The 25,596-nt window shown below is 40.7% G+C and overlaps 1 protein-coding gene across 2 annotated transcripts in view; it reads left to right on the plus strand.

Annotated features, from left to right (window-relative positions):
• The window catches only part of LOC128891097 (sodium/hydrogen exchanger 9B2), a 96,403-nt gene that overhangs the window by 65,126 nt on the left and 5,681 nt on the right, over positions 1 to 25,596 (plus strand). For both annotated transcript variants that reach the window (XM_054150300.1, XM_054150299.1), the window contains exon 5: positions 16,116 to 16,280. In XM_054150300.1, the coding sequence (XP_054006275.1) occupies positions 16,116 to 16,280 (165 nt within the window). The remainder of the gene's footprint in view (positions 1 to 16,115; positions 16,281 to 25,596) is intronic.

The raw sequence follows: 25,596 nt of genomic DNA on the forward strand, positions 1-25,596 counted from the left end.
AAACCCTCCGTGCGCCAGGGCTGAATTATCAATTTGGAGCCGGAGGCCGCCGCGGTAGCTACCTCGTGTTGTTACCTGATAATTATTACTAACAGTTTGTCGTAATCCATTTTTGGCAACGCTGCAAACAGTTATTACAGAAATTCTAAAATTGAACAACCCCTAAAACAAATATCGAACTCCGTGTACCGACTGTCATCGCTCTAATAGTAGCAAATTTCCCTGAGAAAATTCAAAAATAAATGTCTCGAACCACCACCGATTACTGAATTTATGGCGAGCAAGAAAAAGCTCGTCTGAATGATACCAATTACGAAAACCTGACGCGACATCGGCGAGCGAACAAAGTGAACGAACTCTGCTCCGGGTGGACAAACCGTGACAAACTTTTCCACGTTGATAGTCGAAGGGTGAATGGCCGCGAGAGAGACAGGGGAGAAATCGATTTCCCAACAATCGTCGAAATTCGCTTCCGGTGCCGGCGGAGTGGCTCACCACGACTCCGAGAGCCAAGGTGGAGAAAGGTGGAAAACGTGAGGGCTCGAAGGGAAAGGAAACGTAAAAAGCAGGCCAGTGGGTCGATCAACCGAGCCAAAGGGGATGGAGGTTAGTTGATCCTGCCCCTTTCAGCGCGGAACTTTAATATTCGTGCACTTCCCAACGCTCGTTTCGTCGCTTGATACTTTTAAAGGATAATTTTGGTACAATAATTGCGTTAAGTAAGAGAAGAAAAGCGAGTGCTCAGTTGGCGAAGTAAAATATTCTGTAGGTGGGGTAGAGTACTGCGTAGGCAAGGTTGAGTACGGTATTGTTAAAGTAGAGTACTCTGTTGGTAGGTAGTGTGCTATATTGGTAAAGTAGAGCCTCGTATTCTTAAGGTAGAGTCATTTATGTTAGAGTCATTTATGTTAACGATTAAGCACACCCAGATTCACGCTACTTTTATTTGGCATATTTGGCTTTTGAGAAGTGCGATCTGGATACTCAGTAAGTGTAGAGTGAGAGTAGATGGACTATTTGGAACGTTAAAATTTATTAAATAAAACCAGTTATTTAAGCTAATTTATGAGGGTTAAGGGAATCTATTTACTTTTTATTCACCCTCGTTTTGGCTAATTAAAAATCCGGCTCGTGGAGATTGTTTCAATAAAAAATTTCGTTCAACAAAGTTGGTAATTAAGGGGTGATTAATTACTTCACTATAAACACGTTTTGGTTAGGTTAAAAAATAATTTCATCTTTTTTAATGAAGTTTATAGTTTAAATTTTCCCATCCTAATTAATTACCGCTGAAGCATCTCTGAAAATTGTGCAAATTTTGGAGTTATCATTATTATATATCATCACCGTACATAAAAAGAAGAGCCTACTCTGCAGCTTTTACATTATTTTGTCCAGTAACATTTGTTATTATATTATTTATAACTGTATAAATTATTTGTTATCGTAATTGTACATTTAAATAATTGTTTTTCTATTTCTTTATATTTAAATCATACTTTCAAAATGAAACCTAAGCTCGTCAAACGTACATTTTCGTTTTTGTTTTTTCTAACGTGTCAAACATCACGTGCCTCGAGTTTATTACAATTTTGTAACGTTTGCGGTAGACATTTAAAAACATTGGTCGAAGCTGAGTCGTCAGTGTCTGCCTCTGGAATATTCGTGGTTTGTTATTATTTGAATCTCGATGGCTCGTTGCCGATTCGAATTGGAAAAAGTTTCGCTGTGTTCGCAGCTTTTTCAGAATCGATGGTCGCAGTCGAGAAGAGTTTCCGATCGGTTGTAAATCAACAGCGCCCTCTACGCTGGGAACGAAAAAAAAAAAAAAAAGAATCGCGAAATTCGCGAACCATATTCGACCCACGCGAACACCTCCGAGTATCCAGTGCCGCGAAAAACTTGCAATATTTGCAACTTCTATTCAATGCCACCTACATCATCGCGAAAGTTTATTTACGCAGTTAACGACGCTGAAGACGAATGACGAGGCTCGTGGAAAACTCGGGAAAACTTTTCAAGAAAATAATGAATACCGTTCTACGGAATGTTTCTGCATTTATTGTATATCCAATTGCATTCTACATTTCACGAAACAATTATTTAAATGACAGAGCTGAGTCGAGATTGTATTTTTAATTAACGCGCTGATGAGAAAGTTATTCTTTTCTATTAAATGGAAACAGCTCGAATGGCGAGAAGATATGATTTTTGTTGAATAGAGGTGTATACTAATACAGATCAATCTCAGTTAACGAAACTGAGAAAGTGGAAATGGATGGTTGCAAACATGTTAATCAACTCGGCGTCGTCCTGCGGAGACAGTAGAGATTTAGCAAGGTACCAACTAATGTAGATACACAAACGAATCTAGTACTTGGTACAGGTAGCTTGAAATCTGTGCTGATGTTCTAATTGGATATATTCCAAAGTCAGACCCATGGGGACTACGTCGGTAGAGCCAGCACAACAGGAACAGGCTAGTTAAACAGGCAAACTCGATTGAGTTACGAGTACCTGCAAAATAAGAATTGAGGATGAAATAATTCTTTACAATGTAGGCTCATAGAGTATCGTAGTAAAGGAGAGTATTACATTATTTGGAATTGGTCGGACAATTTCCCTCTGGGTCGGATCAAGTACAATCTTATTCCATTCGCTCGTCTGAGTAGTAGAATGAGACCACGCATGGCCAGACAATATTAAACGAATAAATCTTGAATACCTTTTGAGGTCAGTCAACTTATATTTAATCATTATTCAGTATTCTACTAATTGTAAGTAATACAACCAGGTATAGTTTTATTCCTCTCGCTGGCCAGACTAGTAGAATGAGGTTGCACATGATCAGACAACATTTCACCAGTTAATCTTGAATTGCTCTCGACTTCGTTCGTCACTGCGCGCATTAAATTGCGCGTTCGTCGCATTTACGAATGCATCTCTCGGCGGCGGGACCAAATAAATCCACTTTCTCGCGATAAATCCAGCTTTATCGAGGCGCTCGCGGCTAGCCGGAACGAGGAGATCTCGCGAACCGATCGTAAACCGCACGTGGTCAGAGGCTACGTACGTGGACGTGCGAACATCTGAATGTATTTTCGGTCCGACTGGTTCGAAGTTAGGCTCGTAGCCAGATAGAAGGGGGGGATCCAAACTGCGCGTCTTAGCGATTCATCGAAAAGGGGGCTACGTGACGACCATGCTTGGGTAATAACTCCACGACGAACGTGGAATTTGGCGGGCAATAAATTGCACGTGTCGCGAATCACGACGACAATCTGCCTGGAGGAAGTTCATTGGGTGTCGTTGTGGAGAAATTTGTCCACTGGGTGCTCGTTTGCCCACGATTAACGAGGAAAAAAGACAATGAAAGGCATCGGTTTCATAAATTTGATTATGAGAGGAAACGTTCAGAAATAGATGTTACCTTAACCTCTAGTGAACTTGTACTCAAAGACAAAAAATTCGAACAAATCCTGTTCATCGACCTGTCACAGTAACGTGGCCACTTCAGGAGCAATATTATCTACCTAAAAAGTAATATTCACCCAGAACTGTTTCTTGTTTCTAAGCCTCCGATTCATCAACAGAGAAAATATTTTGTACGTGTAACCCCTTTAAACCAGGACTGTCTATATCCGTAGAACTTCCCGAGTCCCATTCCGTACCTGATACATTCCGTACACGTGATTCGCGACAAAACCACTGGGCCGCTGTGGGATTTCGGTTCGGTCGCGTGCTCGTATAAATTTCGTCGGACAGACCGGACGGATTGTCTGGCAAGAAACGCGATTTCCATCCGGGGGTTTCCGAGCCAATGGCAAGAATGTCGAGGGAAACGCCCAAAAACGGGCCAGTAGGTCGATCAACCAGCCGGGTTGCTCGTGCACGATTATCTATCCGAGTGCGTTTTCGCAGCATCGTCGACGACGGTCCTGTGCAATGCGGGATGCATCGAACCGCGAAGCGAGAAGAAGAACGTCTATCCAATTCCACGGAAAGATTCTTCTCTCGTACGTGTTGGATACACGCTATCTGACTTGTATTTACACGTAGAATTGTTACTTTCGCATTTGTACAACCCTTGAAAATTGAATTCAGGCCACATAAAAAGAATTTATTAGCAGTAGTAGTATGGCATAAGTAACACGTTATTATTTAAATTATTATTGTTGAAAGGTTGCGGTGCCAACATTACTAAAATAATTCAGCAAAGTTTGCTTGCACGAGTTGAAACTCTTTCAAAATTTGCGTCAATATTCGGAAAGTCCGCTGCCACTGTCCAGTAAGTCAACGTAACGTTCTAAATCCTTCGTTGTCACTTCAGCTAGCTAGATCTTCGTCAGTGGTAGATTCCATCTCAAGAAGCAACCTTCTTTGCTCATCAGCCGAAAGCAAGTGCTCATCCGTTAAAGCCTGGTGATGAAATGCTAACAACTCAATCACATCCTCGGGCTCCGCTTCCAATTCCAGTTCTCTTGCCATTCCCGCCTCATTTGCAGTCCAGCCGAAGTCTCGATCCCTTCATAGCCATACCTGTGGTTGGTAATCACGCGTTCATAAGAATAGAGTTTTCCAAATCGTCTTCCAGGGCTTTATTTTTTAATAACAAAATACTCCCTGTGAACTATATTTCATATTGCGTTTAGCCCATAATCGTGCGTCCTTTCATTGAAAATAAAAGAATACGCGTACATCCTGTTCGTATACCATTCGTGTTTGTTTAAAAAATAAAATCCTAAAGCCCCTTTTGGAAAACCGTTATCCGGATATGAATTTTATATCTGCGCGACATGTGCACGCGTGCGTCCCGTTGTTTCGTCGAGTTTAAAGCACCGCGTTGTAAATCCTCCGCAGGGGAGAAGGTGTTGGAGTCGATCTCGCGGAAATGACGCCGGAGTGGATCGGACGGTATTGGGAAACAGTAGGTGGTAAATGGCGAAATACGGGTGGATTTTTACGAGACTCTAACACGCGACGGCACGGCGAGTTAAAACTGTGACTCAGGCGTTTCGTCCCTGTTAAAATAGAAATACATCACCGTGGAATAGAATATGTCGCCCTTATGTTTCTTGGTACTTCCTGCGCGATATATGTCCTTTAAAACGATCCAACGACGTGAAACTGATTCGATGCAAAAATGAAATTTGTGGGTATCCTACCTGAGCATGTTTATGTTCCTTTGATTCTTTTATATCCTTGGGTTGATTAATTGCTAGTAATTGTAACATCGGGGAAAAATAAGAGTGGGTACTTGGTGAATTTTATTTTTATGATTTGATGAACGCAATTTTTTAGTACCGTTAGTACAATGCAGAAAGTTACATATCTTTTACATATAAATTAAAAAAAATAATAATACTATTTTTCCCTGAGTAGGTATTAGAAGATGAGTTTAGAGCTTCCTCGAGCAACCCACGGTACTTGTTGTATGCTAAATGGTGTTAACCGTTATTAAATTGTAAGCCACGGCGTTATGTTACGATTTAATAACCATGATTTCACGGTAAAGGCAGCTTCTATGGAATTAACTTTACTGGACTCGGTCCATTATATTATAAACCCTGAATTTTCATTCCACCGTCGAGAGAAGTCAAAGCTGCAGAATTTCGACTACCTCTAGCCCTACGTTACCCAAAATTTAACAGTCTCTGAAAAAACATAATACGTATTAAAGATATTGATCATTTATCTCTGAGAAAAATAGAGTAATTGAAGAAGTGAGTTATTTTTAACGTAAACGAGATAAATGAACCAAGTGTAATTTTTTGATGGCATTTAAATGTTATAAATAATGTGACGAATGATTAGAGAAAAATTATTACGTTCCTATTTCTTCGTATTGATCTCTATAATACATGAAACTATTATAACTCGAAACATGCTCCCCTAACGAAAAGATCATTGTTCAACGATAATTATAGATAACACTATTAGGCTCGAGGAGTCTCCCCTTTCAGTCTTAACGTGACGGCTCGTGGCTCAGTCTTCCTAGGGTCAATTCAATTTTCCTGGCACTTGCTTCAATTTGTCAATTCGGGTCAATAGACTTAACAAACAAACCGATCGCATTACTCCAAGCCTGGGGTGGGAGCAAAGGCAACGTTCGCACGTTATAAGAAAAGTTCGAGACGAAGAAACTGCGAAGATGCACCTGGTGTCTAATGGTTATGGTTCAAGTTACTCGGAACGATCAAAATAACGCGATTAAAAACTCGCACGATTTTAATGAAAACTGACGTAGCGACATGGATATTTATCCACGCGATACCGTGGCTGCATTAAAGTAACATTTGCCGTTAAATCTGGTGTCAATAATGTCGGTGATGAAGTTTACGAAAACCTGCGTCAGCGGCAGCTGTCACCGACGCCGACGGGACACGAGATTGGAATCTGTCGAAGTAAATATATTCCCGGCTGCACCTCGAAAAGGAATTAAAGAGTGATACGACAGGAAGATGAATGAAATTTTAATGCGATCGCGGAGCAAATTATCGACGACAAAAACTCTAGACAGAATCCGTCGTTAACGCTGGCGTCGCGTTACGAAATGCATCGATTGATTTAAGTGTGATCAAAATTGATAAAAACATGAATATGAATGCGACGGAACGTCAAACTTGCAAAGCGGTTCGTCGAATATATCGATTTCGAACTGATGAATGGCCAAGGATGTGAATTATTCATTCATGCTTTTTTTTTTGGGTGGATCATAGATTAAAATGTATGTTAATTGTGGACTAATAATTGTAAGACTTTTCAAGTATCTTTTTTCGGTCTTGTTTAGAAACAATAATGGAGTACATATGCTTCGAGTAACTTTTTAAAATTGTTTTGAAAGTAGTTTATGAAATAATTGCATTCTTAACGTCAACTTTATTCTCGTCTCAATTGGAACACTTCCATCATAATATCGAATGAATGTTTCAACGATCGTGGAAAAAATATTTGCGCCGGTATACCGAACATAACTCGAAATCTTATGCGCCAAGACGTTTATTAAATTTTCCGCATTATTCCGTGGAACAGACGGTGTCGCGTCAGCGATGGTAGAATTACAAAATGTATTTGTAAGGAACGTGACAAAAGCGCAAAAACGTAAATTTCATTCGAGCAAATGCATCTCTTCTTCTCCTTTGAATAAACCGAATTGACGTCTCCGTAGATTTGTTACTTTTTGAGAGCCACTCAGCTGTTTGTTCGGAGCGAAGTGAAACGTTTCATTGCGTTGACACAAAGAACAGTTTTGCCCAATGGAGAAATTTAATATGCAGAAGGTGATTCATCGGCTCTTCTCAGAAATAGAGCTCATCAAGAATGTGTGAATCAGCATAAGCAATTCGCTAGCAAAATTACTGTATTCGATACTATCGAGAGTAGATTATATTTTGTTAAGTAATTCCACTTACAGATAACTTGGAATGTTCTAGTTGGGAACGTGACCTTAGTTACGATGAACACAATGTACAGTCCTGCAATTGATAATCATCGAGCTTGGTCGAAAGAATCCCTCGGTTCGAAGGGAGCACGCAGTTAAATAGAGGCAAACCGATGGCAGCGAAACGCGACTTACGCGCAGACAGTACGCCATGGTTGACATGCCGCTGCAGCGCGATGCAGTCACAAAAAAGAAGCGGCTGGAGACAATGCGCTTTTCCGCGAGGTCTTTCCACAGCCAGGATCCTGAATGCATGGCTGACGGATTCAGCGTCGGTCGCGGATAAGGAGGAATGAAAGCTGAGCGGGAGCATCGACTTGCTCCCGTGAATTGAACGTTGTAAGAGTGAGCCTCGCGTAGACACTGCGAGCCAACCAACAGTCCGTAGGACCAGCTCACCGTGGAACGTGAAAATGGTTCTGCATTTATCGACAGATGCAATTTTTGCGATCAGACTCGCCTCCATTCGACCATGCATCGAACGAATCTTTTGTTATGTAGGTCATTCTCCTAGTTTCATCATAGCACAATTGCCAGATAAGAATTGATTCGATTTCGTTCAGGCACATTTGATTTCTGGTGATTTTTAGTATTCAATGTTGCATTCCTATGGATAGATTACAATTTCGAATTTCATTTACAACTTCTACAGAATACCTGCTGATAGTACAATTTCGAAATTTCAAACCTCGTGATTTGAATTCGTGTAACTGTAGAATAGTTAACAGAAGCGGTCAGTTATGCGATTCATCCCTACTTTATGTACTCGGTGTGTCTATTGTAGATCCTTAAGAGGCTACTCTCTGCAAAGCTATGCGACACGATCCAGTGGGACGTGCTTAAACCTAAGTAAACTTTGATCCTTGATTACATTTGTACGTATTCCTCGGCGGGCATGGCTCTGCGGCTTAAACAAAGATTTGCCAGGATGTGTAATTATATTTGCCACTGTGAAACACGGTGATTAACATTTCACGGGTGAAAGAATCGTTTAATTCTCCATCTAGCGGAATAGAAATTGTAATTATCCGCTCGGCTGCTCTGTCCCAACGATTGTCATTTGATATGATAAAACAAAATTGAAATTTGTACATTGCACGAGTTCGCTGATGTTCTCTTCCAACTAATTATTCTGCTGATAACGTACGAACGGGTATTTAATAGCGGTCAAATTGGCGAAGAATAATTATTTCTTTCAACGTGTCGACTATACTGTAAACTCGAGTAATAATTACTTGGTGAATATTTTACGATCAGTTATATAAAGAAACTTTTGAGACGATTTAAGTTGAATAAGAATTCATTCCAACCATCATAGCACCCGTGTCTAAGCTGAATACGATCGCAAAGGGCCAGCTCACGCACACGAATATCGGCATGTCATCCGATCTCTTTGACGAAGCTGGCTGCAGCCCCGACGAAACGTTCGAATATCTTTCCTAAAGGACTTTCTGATACCCTGAAGCCTCGAGCAGCATCATCCGTCCTCCATCGTTCCGTTTCGCGGCAGTCTGTTCACAGTTTTCCGCAAATTCAGAGGGATTCGCGGAAAGAGGGCTGGTCGTAAGGGCGGCGAATGTTTCAGAGGCAGGAGGTGGAACACGAATGGCAATGCAGGTACCGATGCGGCAACCAAGTGCGGGCCAGCTTTCCAACCGAATCCGTACACAAACATTTAATTCGCGCAAATCGATAGACGCGCTCTAGACCTGGGCCCTCCGGCCGAACTCGCTTTAATTGAATTTCAAATCTTTCGCAATCAATATCCCGCGGACAGCCGCGCGGTACGCATCACGCTTGCAAATTGAATATTGTTCTCCCGTTGGCTCCCTCGGGGGCGTCTCCGTTCCCTATGATCTTCTCCCCCTACGGCGGTTCAACTCTAACCGAGTTGACATTTATTCATTCCTGTGAACAGAAGAGTATCGTAACACGTCAAATGTTGTGACGACTAGAGCTTCGGTTGGTGGATTGGACCCACGGAGGAAATCAGAAAGGCTAACGCAAACGTAGACGCTGAGAGATGTCGTTTCTTAATTACGAGGGAGATTATAGAGATTTGGATTATGATTCACGAAAATATTTATTTTTTAATATTTTAATACCATATTGCCATTGTTTCCTGTTCATTTCTAGAAAAAAAGTATAAATTGAATCTTCCACAATTGTATAAATCGTACATCAGTTACATTACAAATATCTTCGCACTTAGAGATAAATATTCCATGTTCAACAACCATACCTTTGAGAATAACACAAGTGACATAACATTAACTACCCTTCATTAACTCATGTAACTCGTAACTTGAAGAAACCTGCAATTAATTTGTCTAACCAAGTGTTTCCATGGTGTGATGAAGCTATCAATGAAAATTCATAGTTCTAATAGCTCTATAACTGTATAATACCTAAATTAATTGGGTTTATGGAGCTACTGTTGCGACATAACAATCTCGAACAGGCTCTGTATACCCTCCGTCTAGACTCGCTGAAACAGGGCTCTCTCATCGACTCTTGACAGGCTCATCGTATGACTCTCATAACCTCTCCCATTGACAATCCTAAAACACACTAGACACTCGTAAGCACTCTTACCTCCACATATGTTCACCCTGCACACTTATAGTCACCACTCAGCCACCCTACACCTGCACGTATTCCTAAAAATCTTCCTTCTGAATATTTCAGTCACACTCTCTCTCTCTCTCTCTCTCTCTCTCTCGAAGAATTCTTATGATATACAAGCTGGAGCGAAATCATAGTACATCCATAAAGGTGGTGGTTCTTCGTGCACATATGCATCAGAAATTTCGAATAAGATTTTGTCATGCGAGGTTTTAGGTTCTATAAAAGCCTTGGAAAGAAGATTGAGCACGCCTTGGCTGACATGTCTGACCATTACTCGGTATTTCTACTTGCGTTCGCGTTTCTAGATATCGATGGCGACCTTTTATTGTCTGTGTTGCAGATGTGTCGTCACTATTATAGTAATTTAATCAATTGCAGTAAATTACAGTAACATTCAACCTACGAATTGAATAATTTGCGTAACTCCATATAGAATTATAAATAAAAATCTCCTACGACAAATTTCGATTAAAAATCGAGCACAAATCATTCTTCACTCGTTTCGTATTCGTACTGAAAATGTTCTCGCAAGGAGGACGTAGAATTACTGTCCAATGGTGACGGAGAGTGACCCGTTTCAATCGAGATGCGCGTCTCGAACGCAGTAACCAATGGAGAATCGACGAAAGAATTTGATTTCGTCCACCGGAATGATTGCAAATGAAATTCACCCGTATTTTCGAAGACGTTTATTATATTTGTTCGAGACACTCGTCTAGCAAACGATTTCTCTTTCGTCCCTCGTCGGTGCCTTCGGTTTCCCGTCTGCAGGATATCGAAAGGTTTCGATAGGTTCGGGCGAGGAGAAATAAAACGGCGAGGTATCAGCGCGCTTTCTGTCTTTTCCATGGATTTCGAAAGGCAAAAATACGGACCGGAAACGAAATATCGTTTCGTCGACGATTGCAATGCGTTTCTGTCGCCCCCAAAGGAAATGTGTCCTGCTTCGCTTGCGACACTCGCGGAGAAAATTTCGAATAAAAGTTACTCGATCGTTTCGTCCCGACGGACAATAATTAATTCTCAGAAACGTTTCTTTTTGAATTCAGTAACAACTTGGAGCGTAATCCTGGTTGGAACTGGTTACTTTAAAAAAAAAGTTGAATTTTAAAAATGCAATATTTTTATTTATTATAATTTACGTTTGTTTCAAGTATACAGTTGTTCACTGTATCACCAATCCATCCCTTCGTACAACTATAAGCAATCAATATTCCAATTTCATAAATTTAATTTCACATTCGAACAAAAGCAATAAGCATACCCGTCTGTTTCACCCTTCCAACTGCATGCGAGTTGCGTGCACTCTCTTAATCGCGACTGACGATTACCGGCGCATGAGAATTCGATAGGAACTCGGGCCGCTCGAAGCTGCTCTGAATTTATTCCCGATTGAATAGACATTCCAGCGGGTGTATCGATTCCAGGCACGCGTCCCCGCCTCTTCCGTCTACGAATCTGCTTTTCGAAGAGCCCGCAATGCGTGCCACGGGTTTCCCGTGACGACAATAAAAAAGTCGACTCCCTCAACGGCGGGGATCGCAGTCGTGAAACGTCGAAGCGACTTACCGGAGCGAGATATCGCTTTCTTCGAGGCGAATATTCCGCGTAGGTTCGTGGCATCTGTAGCTACGTCCTGGAACGAACCGAGGATTAACGAGAAACGGATATCCGGATGGCGTAAGGGAATGCTCCGTGGTATTTTTCCCCTAGTTTCCGTCGCCTGTTCCACTCGAGTGTCCGATCGTTTTGTGATCCGATAATTAATTACCCCTCGCTTGTTTCCAACATGAGAATCCCTCGAAAACTTTGGTCACTTTGGGACTGAATTCTGACGAGGTTGTCGTTCCAGTCTTCTTTGGGGGAAGTTTCTGAGAAGTTGGAACGGAGAAGCTTTTGACGCCCTGTTCAGTGAAGATGTTGCGGAAGGAGTTAGGGCTGGATTTGGTAGGGTCCATTGTGAAAGCAGCTTTCTTGAGGGTTTTTTAAGGTTATCGTCGTTTTGTAGGGATTCGTTTTGTTTGGAATTTTATTTTTTAGGAAGTAACAAAGTCTTATACAAAGTCTAATATTATAGAGGTATATGATACGAGAGTGTAAAAATAAAACATCTTGAATAACTCAAAAAATTTAGTAATCATGATGGAATCGAGAGAGGATACAGAATTTCTCGAAAATGTCTTTATAATTGCAAATTTCCTATAAGATCTTGAGTCAAGGAGGAAGACTGAAGAAGCTCCGAAACACTTTGTAAGACTGCAGTGTTTGGGAATCCTGAAAATTGTGTAAATTCTCGGAAGTCCTGAAAGGCTTCGAGGTCTCGAATGTCACGAACGCCTTGTTTGTCTTGAATATCTTTAAAATCTTGTATGCCTTGTAAGCCTTCGACCTCTTGAAATAGTTAAACATCTGAATATTTAAAGCTTGTTTGCTTTAAAAATTCGATAATTGACACTCCCACGTATAGAAACCTCGCAGAATTTTAAAGCCATAGAGGCCATCGAAAATTCTCTCGAGTTTCATAAGTTTTCGGAAAGCAGTTTCGGCAGACTCGTATCCCGGGTTGGGCGGGATTCGAATCGCCTCGCTTCCATCACTACCGCGTCGTGTGAGTTTTACGATACGGAGTTGTCTTCGTTTTTCCCCTCTTTCCCATTCGTAATCGATCCCCGGCAAGAAACGCAGTCAGAAGGATTCGATTCCAATATCTATCGCCTTAGTTTTTCTCTCGCAAGTATCCTCTATGCATACGACCCCTCTTGGTTTTTGTTCTGCCGTAGTCGTTTTAGAAGCACGGAGAATTTATTGGCCCATTCGATTGGACCCTACTACACGTTCCTGTTAACAATTCTTCAATGACAATTATGGAAATTTCTTCAAATAGTATATGTAATATTTTTTAACAAGAGAAACGTAATTTTATAACAAAAATTACATATTTGGGTGAAATAATACAATGAAAATTGAATCAATCAATAAAATTACCATTAAACAAATTTTACTGGCTGGAAGACGGATTATTTCTCTCAGATCGCCAACATCAGTGGCAAGCTTTATAACTCAGCGCACTGCACACGTACGCATCGGTCGTGGTCAGGGCGCAATATTCAGCGACTTACGGCAATATCGCGACGCATTTAGGAGAAGCCGCAGGATCACGTGTAACCGTGGCGACTGATCGCTACGAACACGTGCAGGTTACGTACGCGTCTGCGTGATTTGTGTGCGCACGAAAATCTCATAACGGCGTCCAGGCCAAACAACGGGTGAAACCCCGTGAAAACTGGAGACAGTGGCTTTCCACCCACGCTTGAAATACCATCCGGTTACGTCCTCTTTCTCCATATCCGGTTCTACCTTTTGTTCTCGGCGAATTCGTTATCGTCGCGATATTTTTAATTACAACTTCATCGATCAGGAATCTAATCCTCTCGGTATCCCGCCCCCCCTCTCTCTCTCCTCTCTCTCCTATTACTGTGTGGCGGTAGCAAGTGGGAACGGGGGACGATCACGCCAAAGCGTTGTTGAATTAAAGTTCAAACAGAATCTTGCGAAGGGTCTTCGATCCCTTCGAAGAAGAATGAAGGGAAAGAAAAGAGAGGGAAAGAAAACGATAGGAAGGTAGCAGCATCTTATTCCGTGGAGTTTCACAAAGTGCGGCTGACCCTTAACGACTCGCTCGTTAAAAGCGAGCGGATTTACCGTGGTTGCCGACGAAATTGCCTGGAGATGAAGCGAGAAACAAGACCAGAACGAAAAGAATTCAAAAGGGCGAAGAAAAGAGGGCGGGCTGCGAGTAGGACGACCACTTTGGAGGAGGTCAAGGTGAATAATCTAATTGTCGACGCGGATCCTTTCGACCTCTTTTAAACAAGATTAATCGAGCCCAGATTCTGGCCAGAACCGATCCGATTTCCTGTCGTGGTTACTCACGCGATTAAGCACTCCTCTACGTCGAATACCAAATAAGTCGATGTATCGAATGTTGAAATTTCATGAAATTTTAAAAGACTGTGATGGAAAACCATTAGTCGATATTCAAGAGCTATATGGGGATGTTAATTCGTTCATTTATTTGCTCCGTTTCAGCGAAAGTCTGGTAATTATTGAGATAACCACATTACTGACAATTAGTCTACTTCACTGTGTGCTTTTTACACCGGTACGTTATTTTTTTCAACAGTTTTTTAAAAGCTTACAAATTCAAATAGTTTTCAAAGAATAAAATAATACTGGGAAAAATGAATACTGTGTATTTAATTTAATATTGTATTAAAAACATCAAATTAAAATTTAAAATCTGCAAACGAAGAGAAAACTGCTTGAAAGGATTATTCTACGAGTATAAAAAAAGCAGACTAATTTTCAGCTAGAGTACACAGCAGATAAACGTGGAAATCCTTCAGAGAGAGCAGTAATCGAAATAGTCTCGTTTCCCTTTGAAACATTGAATGTTATGAAAATTTGAAATATTGATAAGGAAAGGAAACGAGATGGATACGTATCAGAAAATCCTACTAGCCTCTCTCTTTATTCATATTTCACGGTGGATGAAAGGTGGAACAGTATTTGCTGGTTCCTCCTGTGTACATACGTTGCTTAAAGTTCCCTCTGTCCAAGTTTCCATCGATTCCATCGAACGAGCTGGTACAAGTGTGTGCGCGGCAGCGCAATGTACTTCGCGCAGAGCTTGCAATCCGTTTCCATTTACAGGAAAATGGAAATTCGGCTCGCAGGAACTTATTAAATGCGTTCGTTTCGTGGCGATTTATTTTTGATCTCGTGCAAATCGTTTTTGCAGATATATCGCTTATTTTTACAATTAGGTCACAACTGAAAGCAGCTTTATATTTGAAAACATTCTTGGTATTATTACCTTTTTTCTATCAATTTTGAGCTTCCACGTAATGTTATTTTTGATCGAAAATTATATTTCAAAAACGTTCATTATTAATTCTGTATTTTTCCAATTTTTTCTATTTCTTCTTCTACTCGTTAATTATCTTGAATAAAATTGCAAGTACCTAAAGAGAGTTCTCTGGAACATATTTAATTAATATTTTCCTACAACTTCGATAAACTTGAGCCAATAAATGGCTGCTTCTTTCATGATATTCTATCGGGTCATTAAACGGTGCTTTATCTATCTCCAAGGATCTCTTACGCTTTTTATCAGATTAAGGTAATTTATGTTTGGAGAAGTAGTACCTCAAGTGGAACTGACAATATTAGAATTAATGGAGGGTTTCCCTTTTTCTACATTTCCTGCAGCTGTCAGGAATTTGAGTTAGTAGTACGTGACGATAAATCATTGTGAAACTTTTCTTCCTTGGACACTTTCGATTTGAACATATGCTTTCAGAACCGTAAAAACCTAATCGACGATTATTCAAGGAAAAAATTCTATGTATATTTAATTCAGCTTCGTTCATTTTGTGAAGTAATTTCATTCTTTGCGCCGTGAGAATACCTTTTAGGACTCTAATATGGCGACAAGTGTGTTCCATGCAAATCATACTTGCATAATATTACTACTTCGCATTGGTGGCGCGCAGAGATATTCAGAATTCATTATGTGGCACAAAATAGATTCGAGAACGTTTCAAATTGAAAATTATAAGATCTTGAATGACGACAGATTTAAATTATCAAGGGTTCAAATTTTCCATATTTATCGAGTGTTGATTAAAAAAATAAGTTTCACCTTGATTTGCAGTAAGATTCAGTTTTAATTCATTCTTGTCACGAAACTGATTCACCCCACTTTCAAGATCAACTCAATACAATTTTTTTCTGCAAACAACTTGCAAGGCATTTACTTTGGTATTTCAAGTTTAGATTAAGACGTATACGTCATCTTGTGAAAAAAAACTAAAATTATTTTGTAAAATGTCGATATATTAGCATCGAACCTGAAAGTCACACGGGACTATTAGAGGGTTAATCCACAGGAATCGTTAGTCAGCGTTTCAATAAGGTTGAGCCACGGTTTAGCGATCGTGGTCATAACCCGATCTAATCGATCGTTCAATTCGTAACGTTTCAGCCGTTCATGGTGCCCATGAGAGTACTGATGTTATTAGGAGGTGGACTGCTGGCGGTGTTTGGAAGCGAGGCGATCGAGCTCGGGGGCGCCGGACCCTTGGCAGTGGTTGCGGCCGCCTTTATCAGCTGCTACTTCTGGCAGAAACAGGGCTGGGAAGTCGACGACGTAAGTACATTTCCACCTGTACGATAATAAATTCAACGGAGTGTCTCTTTAATCCTTGAGCGACGACGTGTGCGCGCGGAAAGTGCAAAATTATTTAAATTGACATAGGAACGTTGATTAAGGGAACCTCGGTGTTTCCACGTCGAGTGCTTCATTTGGGATGGCTGGCTGTAACGTAAAATAATCCTAAGGGGTTGGAATTTCCTAAATGAAATTATAAGGAGAATCTTGGTAAAATAAGTACAGAATGAAGCAATATGTTACAAGTGTTATTAATCCTGAAATTAAATTATTTAAGTTAAAAAGTTGATGAAATGGCTTTAAACGAAACCAGCGATGTTCGTGATATGCTTTGTACGTTTTACTTGTACTTTGCAAACATTCGCAGTGTACAATTATAATTACATGTGAATTAGTAATTAACGTCGTGTCGTTGAATTTAATGTCACTAGATTATTGAACGAAGGATCGCGGTAATCTGATTAGTATGCTAGTAAATTATTTAGAACTTATCTACCGCAGCACTCACCTAAAATTTGATTTACATTTTGAGAGAGAAATCAATCAAATCTAATCTAAATGTCCCCTCTAAGGGAATAACGAGCAACAATTGGAGAATTCCGCATGTCTGCCATTATGATCAGAATTCAAGACTCGACTAGAATTTCAAGCTTCGCTCACTAACTTTACTTATACCGCAACAAGCTTCAATCTTATTGTTAGTCCTTCTCTACCGCGACAACCTTTAGTCTCGAAACGACAATACCCACTTCGTAACCACCTGCAGAGGCAAAACGTCTAACGTGGCCTCAGTGTTGCGTTAAATTACGTCTAAGTCAGCATTTTGCAACCGTCTTGTTTCAAGACTTGGATACGAGGAAGGCAAACTGGGTAACTGGAGAGATATATCATTGTCTCCTATTGTCTTTCTTACGAGTTCCATGTCACCCTTGTTGCTTAGAATCGTTCTATTCTCAACGTTTTATGTGTCAATCGAATAATGTTGCAGGTAGGCTTAACATTGTGTTTAGAATGTTCAGAAATGAATTATGAACACATGGTAAACGGTTCAATTGTAAACTAGAAATGATATTGCGGTGTATTAAAGTAACGACTGCATCGACAATATTAATTTTTAATTCGTAATTGAGAGTAAACCGCGTCCCATTGTTATTTTGCGCTCCGTTGTTTCTGTTGCTGACAAATCAGATTCACCGGATGCTTGTTAATGACGTAAAACGTAATAATGTTACGAACGCGCCAGGAATCGCGGAAGTGGGCAAAGGGGATAGTAATCTGCCATTTCTAGCGAATGAACGTTCCCGTGTATGTTTATTCCCGTTGCTAATTAACAGCATTTTATACGCTCGAAATGTCATCCCCCGTGTGGTGTTATAATTCTCCCCCTGGATATCAATGATTATTCGAATGCGCAGCACGACTACTCGCTGATTAGATTACTGTACCTGTGAAAGTGAAATCTCTTGTTTCGTGCTAAATACACGATAAATGATGATATATTAGTCTGGCCAGACTAATTAAATTTGCAGAGTTTGTTTAGCAAAACATAGCAAATAAACGTGGAGGATTGAATGGACGTTGAATGTTTGCTTGCTTAGAAATATTTGTCTATTTCTCATTATTGTTATCGATTAGACTCTTTGTGGATAAATTTACTATCAGTGAGGTTATTGCGCTCTTCGCTATATCTGTACTTCAATTTAAAAACAGAAACGAGTCACATAGATTTAGACAATTTAGAAAGGCTAATTATGAAGACGTTGAATTTCCGTCAACGGTACCCTCCTTTCGTTTATTTACTGCTACTACGAAAAGCGTTCCGGATGACAGGCTGTCGCCATTTTCCCGCAGCGTTTTAGTTCCAATAAACCGGCTGCACTGAGTGAAAAGCACCCTGTCTCTTATCGTTGACCCCCATAACTCGAACGAAAGGTACGTCGCCGGTTACTGGTAGTCTCATAACACCGGACGTGTTAATATTTACCGCTGTTTACTCATAAATCCTTCGACTTCGAGACTTAGCACGTATCCCATGTCGCGATGACGATCGATATCGAAATTCGATTCTAGTTTTATGTATCGTTTATGGATTCGTAGCATCCAGATCAATCTCCGGGCTCCAAAATTGATTTTTCATGTTGCATCGTCTTTTTCGAGACACCTCATATTCCGTGCAAAACAACAAAAGGGATATATTGTTCCCGAATATTAAGATAGAACAAATCGTAATTCGTATCTTCGTACACACTATTTTATATTTGTCGTGAATGCATAAATATCCACGAACATGTAATGAGAGATTTAAATGAAAAAGAATACACCCCATTTGCTTTATTCAGTTATTGCAGTGAAAAATAATCTACTCTACGCCAACTATTACTCTCTTATCGACTGTAACAGGATTTAGTGATCGTTTCGAATACTCGTATTTGTTTATGAAATACTCGCGAAAGGCAGTCGTTACTTCCCATGTCGCATTTATCGTGGCGAGCCTGTCCCCTCTTGCCCCTCCTTCAGTTTTATTGTTCTAGCGCTAGTTTACGACGTACTAGTGTAAATTGAAACCCATCAAAATTTCCAGGCAAAATGATTCTGCTGCTGGTTATCGATAAAAGGAGCATGACACCCGAAGTAGGAATAGGTTCGTTGAATCCTCATCAAATCTTAAACGACAATTTTTAAATTATGACCGAGGAGGCACATTAACATCCCTCAAAGAAATATTAATTTACCCAGTAATAGAGTATAAACGATACTTCGCACTGAACCAATGAAAACTTATCCAAACTACTGCCCAATGGAGAAAACATTGCAAATTAATTCTTATGTATTCGTCATCGACGATTCAAATAGGATTCAGCCAATGTCTAGCGTGGTTGGAGCACAATCGAACCCGAACAGTCGCACTATGTCGCTATTGATGGAGAATCGCTTCGAATGTAACACCACGCAACCTTAACGCGTCTCCAATCCTCCGTCTCGGTATTGGAATATGGAAATATACCGATGGCTCGCGTGCACGTTCGAAATAGCTGAAATTCGCACGTCGCTCACCGCCCTCCGATATTTACTGTCGCTGTTTACCTGCAATCCAGATTACGTAACGTATCTTCCTCCGTGTTGATTTATTTAATTTAATTCCGCACGATCCCCGTATCATGAGCTACGTGATCCTTTATATGTACCACTGCGACGGCAATCCTGCCGATATTGTTCGCCGGGACGCCGAATCGTTAAAGGCGTTCACGTGATCCACGGTATCAATAAGCAATTTGCGTGCGCGGATAATTGGCTGGTGTTTTCTCATGATTCGGATGAGCTGCTCGGAAAACAGCCGACGAAAATTTGTGGTTATATTCGGTGCGTGCCGAAACAATATTTATGGAATAACGGACTTCTACGAGCGCAGTAGATATCTCCTCGGGTTTGCGTGATTTATAATGTCGGGTGTTTCGAATGCGATGAACTGTGGACTCCTGAATTTTATGGTGCTTATATGCGACTTACAATGATAAATTAATCACTTACAAATAATCGAACACAAAGCCACAGAAACAATTTCTATCTCTAGTAAACACTCAAATGCTCCAAGCATATGAATACCATTTGCATACACACTATCCTTACAGATAAAAAGCATTTCAACCGTGAAAAGCCGTGTTCGGTAAGTTAATCAATTCGATCTAACACAGATTCGATCACGCCGCGGAATCAAGCACACAAGCTGTGCCTCCCGTTTGACGTGGAGCGACGCCGTAGCGCTAAAAGCTCGGGATGCTATCGAAATTAGGATAGCACGGAACGTGAATGTTTAATAAGCGTATAGAATAAGCAAATCCCCTGCCTACTAGGATTCCATTTTCCGGTCGATATCGTGGCCAAAGTTTAACGCGTTTCCGTGGGTAGCTGCCGAAATTGCTGCTGATAGAAACTTGATTGAAAAACTTGAGTCCCTCGGGAGTGGCTGAAATTTTCGATTGTTTTTGTTGTACTTTTTTCTTCGGGGAACGCTCGTCCATTTCGGTGGTTTCGTGGTTTAATTGCGGGCTACCAGCGCCGGTACACCATCGGAGAACCGTGACTTTTCGGATTTAATTAGAGTCTACCGTACAGATCAAAGAACGACCCTCGTGTCTCCACTGCTTTTTCTCTATCCTTTTCTCTCTCGCTCCTGTTACGTTGCAGGGGGTGTAAACTCTGATGAAAGGACAAATGGCCTTGGACGTTTTTGAGTTGGACCGAAATGCAAGAACCAGGGCTGCTTGAACGGTGAAATGCGAGAATAGGGATGATCGTGTTACGTTTTAAAAGAGAGTGCACGAAGAGAGTTGGTCTAATCCAGAGCGTAACGTCCATCACCTTGCAGCTGGGAATTCCGTGCTCTTAAAAGAGTAATTGTTATACATCCTCGTGAAACTAGTTTGAAAATTGAAAAACTGGATTAGCAACATTTCCTTTAAAATTCACACTGAAAATGATTGGAATAAGGAATTAGAAACACATCGACCCGCTCCATACTATTTCCAAAGAAACAGTAGTATGCACAAGAAGCACTCGTTTTGATCTTAACAAACAAGAATGTTCCGAATGACAAATCCGATAAATAACAAGTTAATCTCGATCTCGCCAATTTTTCATCAGCTTATCACGCTTCCCCTATCTTCTTTTTTATTTTTACCTAACCGTGGCACGATTCTCAACCCCTCGTTGTAATAACTTCAAAAAGGAAGCTTCCTCGCAGGAAACGTAAACAAAACGATGCAAATATCCGCGCAATATATTTGTCTCCCCGCGGTTCTGCCTCTCTGGGTGGCCCCTCTTCAAACAAGCCCACAGCGTTAAACGCTCGACTCGTCGCGGGCAAACTCCGAAGAAATCCGTAGGAAAAACAGTCCGCGTCGCGTCTTCCTCGATGTACGCAGAAATCCGATCAGATCCGACCGGATAAATTGTCTATTTGCGTGGAAAAAATAGCTGACGAGCCGCGGGGGCCAAGCTGGCGGAATGTCCGACAGGAAATGGCGGAGGAAGGACGTTAGTCGTTGCAGTTACCGTTGCGCTACAAGTTACAACCGGGGACGGGTAGCCCCTTTCCTTCCCTTATCTCAAACTCAACGAGTAACTACCGCAAACTAAGTTTACCTCCATTTACGTGGTCGCTAAAAGCAACGGCGAGGGGGCGAGGGGGGGGGGGGTCATCGGTCCGTGCATCCATCGTCAACGCGAGGAACGCGGATAGACGATTGTATTCAAATTCGCCTCACCCTTTACGCAGCCAAGATCCGTTTTCGGAGTTTGACGAATTCCCTTCAACTTCCGCGCACGGGGAGGAACATCACAAACCCTCCCTCCCCCTCCTCCCTTCCTCCCTTCCTCCCGCTTCCCGGCGCATCGAACTAAATATGTTAATCTTGCGAGCGTTCGACGGCGTTCGCGTTGGGAAATCGCGTTGGGGTATCCAATTTGGACATGTACGGGACAAACACGGACAATTTCACCCGGTGGTTAATTCCGTGATGATCTGAATGAAGCTATTGGAGGGTGTTCAAGAACGAGATTTGGAGCGATCGGACAACAGATATGGAGGTAGAGGGGGAGTAATTTTAATTCGTATTGAATTTCTAAATTTTGTATTCAGATTAAGGATCAGCCGCACCAATATCACCTGTATAGCAAATTCTCAAAATTATTCGAAAGTGGCGTCGATCGCGATCGGTCGACAGTGTGGGTGAAAACTCCCCGTGCAAACGTGCGAGTGCCACGAACAGTAATTGGTTATCCCTCCAAAGTCTGTTAGTCTTCCTAACGAGGGAGTATTGAAACGAAACAGTGTCAACTTGTTCCTCTGGTCTAATTAAAACTTTCGGCCCTACCGGGTTGCTTTATTTTTTTCGGACATTCCCGCGAAAAATGAAATAAATCTCTTTAAAAGGGGGTCACCGAAACGCGTTTCCCGTCCTTTATTTTATACAGCGTTGTTAAATTCTGTTCTGAGCGAGTGCACCTTCCGCTGTGCAAATGTGTTTCCTTGCGGCACAGGTGTTTGGCCTGGATGCGCCGCTAGGTACACCACCGAGTATTCAGGGCACTGAATGCAACCGAGTTTATGATGGAGGCGGGACTGTCTTACTGTTTCAAAGAATATAGATATATATAGTTAGTTAGTTTTGCATGCTCGCAAGCTGTACTTAGTTTATAGTTCGACATGTCGAATATTATTCAGGGTCTACTAAAATTTGGCTTCTTGCGCTCATTACGAATCGATGTTGCATAGTCTCGCGCACCTCGTTTCCAAGGCTAATGGGCGGAAGTGTAAGAACGACCGTGGCAGGATTAGCGGTCTGGTTTCCTTTAATTAGGATCCCATGCAATCTGGAGGATAAAGAAGAGTTTCGGTTTCTTTTAACTTAATCCTAGTGCTGATAAGAGTGAGGCTTTTTGAAGGAAATCTTGGGGAAACGTCTCTGCATTATTCAAAACAATATATTTCAGTTATGGAGTACTCTTTTATTTTAGGTAAATAGATTACGCATTTGTATTGAATCTTGGCGGCCAAGGCAAAACGCTTTAAATTTGCCTGCCAGTAAATGGGTTGATCAAATTTCCAAATTGTCAAAGTTATAACCTTAGTTCATACTATAATCACATTCATAATGAATAGAACGAAATCAGTTTTCATTAACTTCGAAACACATTCAACAAGACAGATGTAAATTTAATGGAATCTTGTATCCATCTTTATAAATAAATGTACCAAATTTAAAAAGTTCGTGTCAAGTACGTCAGCTGCAGAAAATCATAAACGTTGCCTTGAAACTGATTAAAAAGTTTAACTAAAAAAGAATGTACGCTTTTAAAATTTTTTTCAGAACCATGAATAAGTAAGCCTTGAAGGAACACTCTTTATAACAAAACTGGCTCTCAAGTAGAAGAATTTTGATTTGAGTAATTATTTAAACAAGAAGTTATACGTTATTTAAAAGTTTAAATAAAGGGAGAAATAATTTTATACTCGATCATTTCTAGATATTTAAATAGAAATTAACATTCTAAATTTCAGTGGAGCCAGTCTATTCGTTCTGTACTGTCACTCGAGAGTATAAGGTACATTTGATGAACTGTTTTTATGTCTGTTATATTTTTAGTGAGCTACTCTCTCCATTTTACGATTATTAAGTTTAACGGAAAGTGGTGTTACGAGAGAAGCAAATTTTTGGACGTATCCGAATGAAAGAGGTTACCGCGTTAAATTTTAGTGGAGAGAATACATTAGTTTCATGTTGATATTTGAAATTTTAATTCAAATTTTCAGTGTGCTCGATTTCATTTCACTAAAACTAACAAAACGCGCTTCGTTAGAATTACGAAGCAGCTGAATTTTTAGCATACTTAAGGGAAAGTAATTAACATTCCAAATATTTGACCACTTTATACATTAGGTTTGTGCTTTCGTAATTTGACGTTTGAAATTTTTACATTAATCTTCATTCTTTTGATCATAGGAGATCGGAAATTAATTAATATCTCGTGTAGCAAGTTAATTGGTCGATATTATGTTTGTCTGTAGGTATTATTATGAATAATATCCACAGACTAATAATGCGAAAGTAATTAACGCTGCAGATGGTAATTTGTCTCGTACGACTTGGAAATTCCAACTTTGATTGATTTTGCAATACCCATTGTGCGACATTTCCTTTGTTTGGCTTTAGCAAAATTGCCGACTACGATATTTAACCAAATTCAATTAGCGTTACGAATATTAAGTGAACATGTTCCATCAGTTCAATTACTCACATTTATATGGAAATATGTCACATTTTCGTTCAGGTTAATTTTCGTAGAATGAACCTAATTTGAACATTCTCTCAAAATCACATGGATCGAAAAATTTATCTTTGAAAATCAATTCATCGTTAAAAGAATTGCAGATGTCGACGTAATACTGATTCAAAGTGCACCCATGGCCCAGAAAACAGGAAAAAGGTTAAGAGCAAGCCGGTATAAACTTTATAGCTACTAAACTTTCAAACGTCCATATCTCTGGCAATTTTACGAACTCGCTCTTAATATTCTTGCGATACATTTTTAAGAGTCGCAATTTTAGGAAAACGTAATAATTTTGAATCAATTTTCCATTGGTACAAGTCAAATAGAAGGGAATGTAGAAAAATATATTCCAATCTAAATCTAGGAGATAAAATCACAGCTCGCAATCGCATCGTTTCGTGTGTCCACGCTCGCCTCGCGTGTAATTAACAGAGAGGAAACTCGGGATGGGGGAAGATTCCTCTTTTGCTAGAAGATCGGTAAATAAGCAATTTTACACGATAATGCATCTGCGCATAAGCGCAAGAGTTGACGAGGACAGTTAGAAGCCAGCCAGAACGAGAGAGGCAAAGCGGGAACGATCGACAGAGAATGGGAGCGGTTCGTAATTAAGTAGTGGAGGTTATATAATGAAGTTCTCCTTCCTCGAACGACGATCGATTTCATTAATTATGCGAAATACCGAGGGTTGCTCTGGTTACAGGTCGCACTGAAAGCGCTCGCGGAAGTGCTCCCGGTAAGACAGAGGGGTAAAAAAAGAAAAAAGAAAATGGAAAGGAGCGAAAGGGTGGCTGGGCGGCGCATTCGGCTGGGTTTTCATGGTCGAAGGGAAAAAGGAACAGGGGGAGGGAGAAGGAGCAGAAAGAAACTCACGATTCGGCGGAAACGGAAAGAACTGGCAACCCCTAATTAACTTATTCGATCGGGTCGCGTTAATTAATGCATGTCGACCGTAGAAGCGATGTAATTCAATTACGTGAAATCAGCCGGCGCTTGGGATTGTGTCTGAGCTTAATGCGGACACGCGATGTTGTGGGGACCCGCTCTTATCTTGGGGTAGAAAGAATTATATTTCGGTTTCGAAACAGTCGACTCCGTCGATTTCGGGGTTCGAGCTTGATTTCGACTGTCCTCTTGGAATGGCGGTGGGTTACTGAATCTTGGGAGGTTCGGTGAAGTATTCAGGATGGTGTGTTATAGTTAACTTGTATGTTAACTCTAGACATAGATTATGGGACGTAGGTAGACTCATATCTGTTATATGTAGTAATGTGGATAAATGTATGGGATGGTTTAAATTAGGTTTAGAAAAAGATATCTGATATGTAGTAGATGCATTGTTCTTAAAATGAATGAAATAATCTACCCAAGCTCGGCATCGATTGGTCGTTTGTTCAACTCGGAACGCAGTATGAGTGCAAGCAATTAACCGATAATTACCGAGCAATAATTACGATACGTTCAA

Source organism: Hylaeus anthracinus, unplaced genomic scaffold (assembly GCF_026225885.1).
Source record: "Hylaeus anthracinus isolate JK02 unplaced genomic scaffold, UHH_iyHylAnth1.0_haploid 12001, whole genome shotgun sequence".
In the NCBI taxonomy this organism is placed as follows: Eukaryota; Metazoa; Arthropoda; class Insecta; order Hymenoptera; family Colletidae; genus Hylaeus; species Hylaeus anthracinus.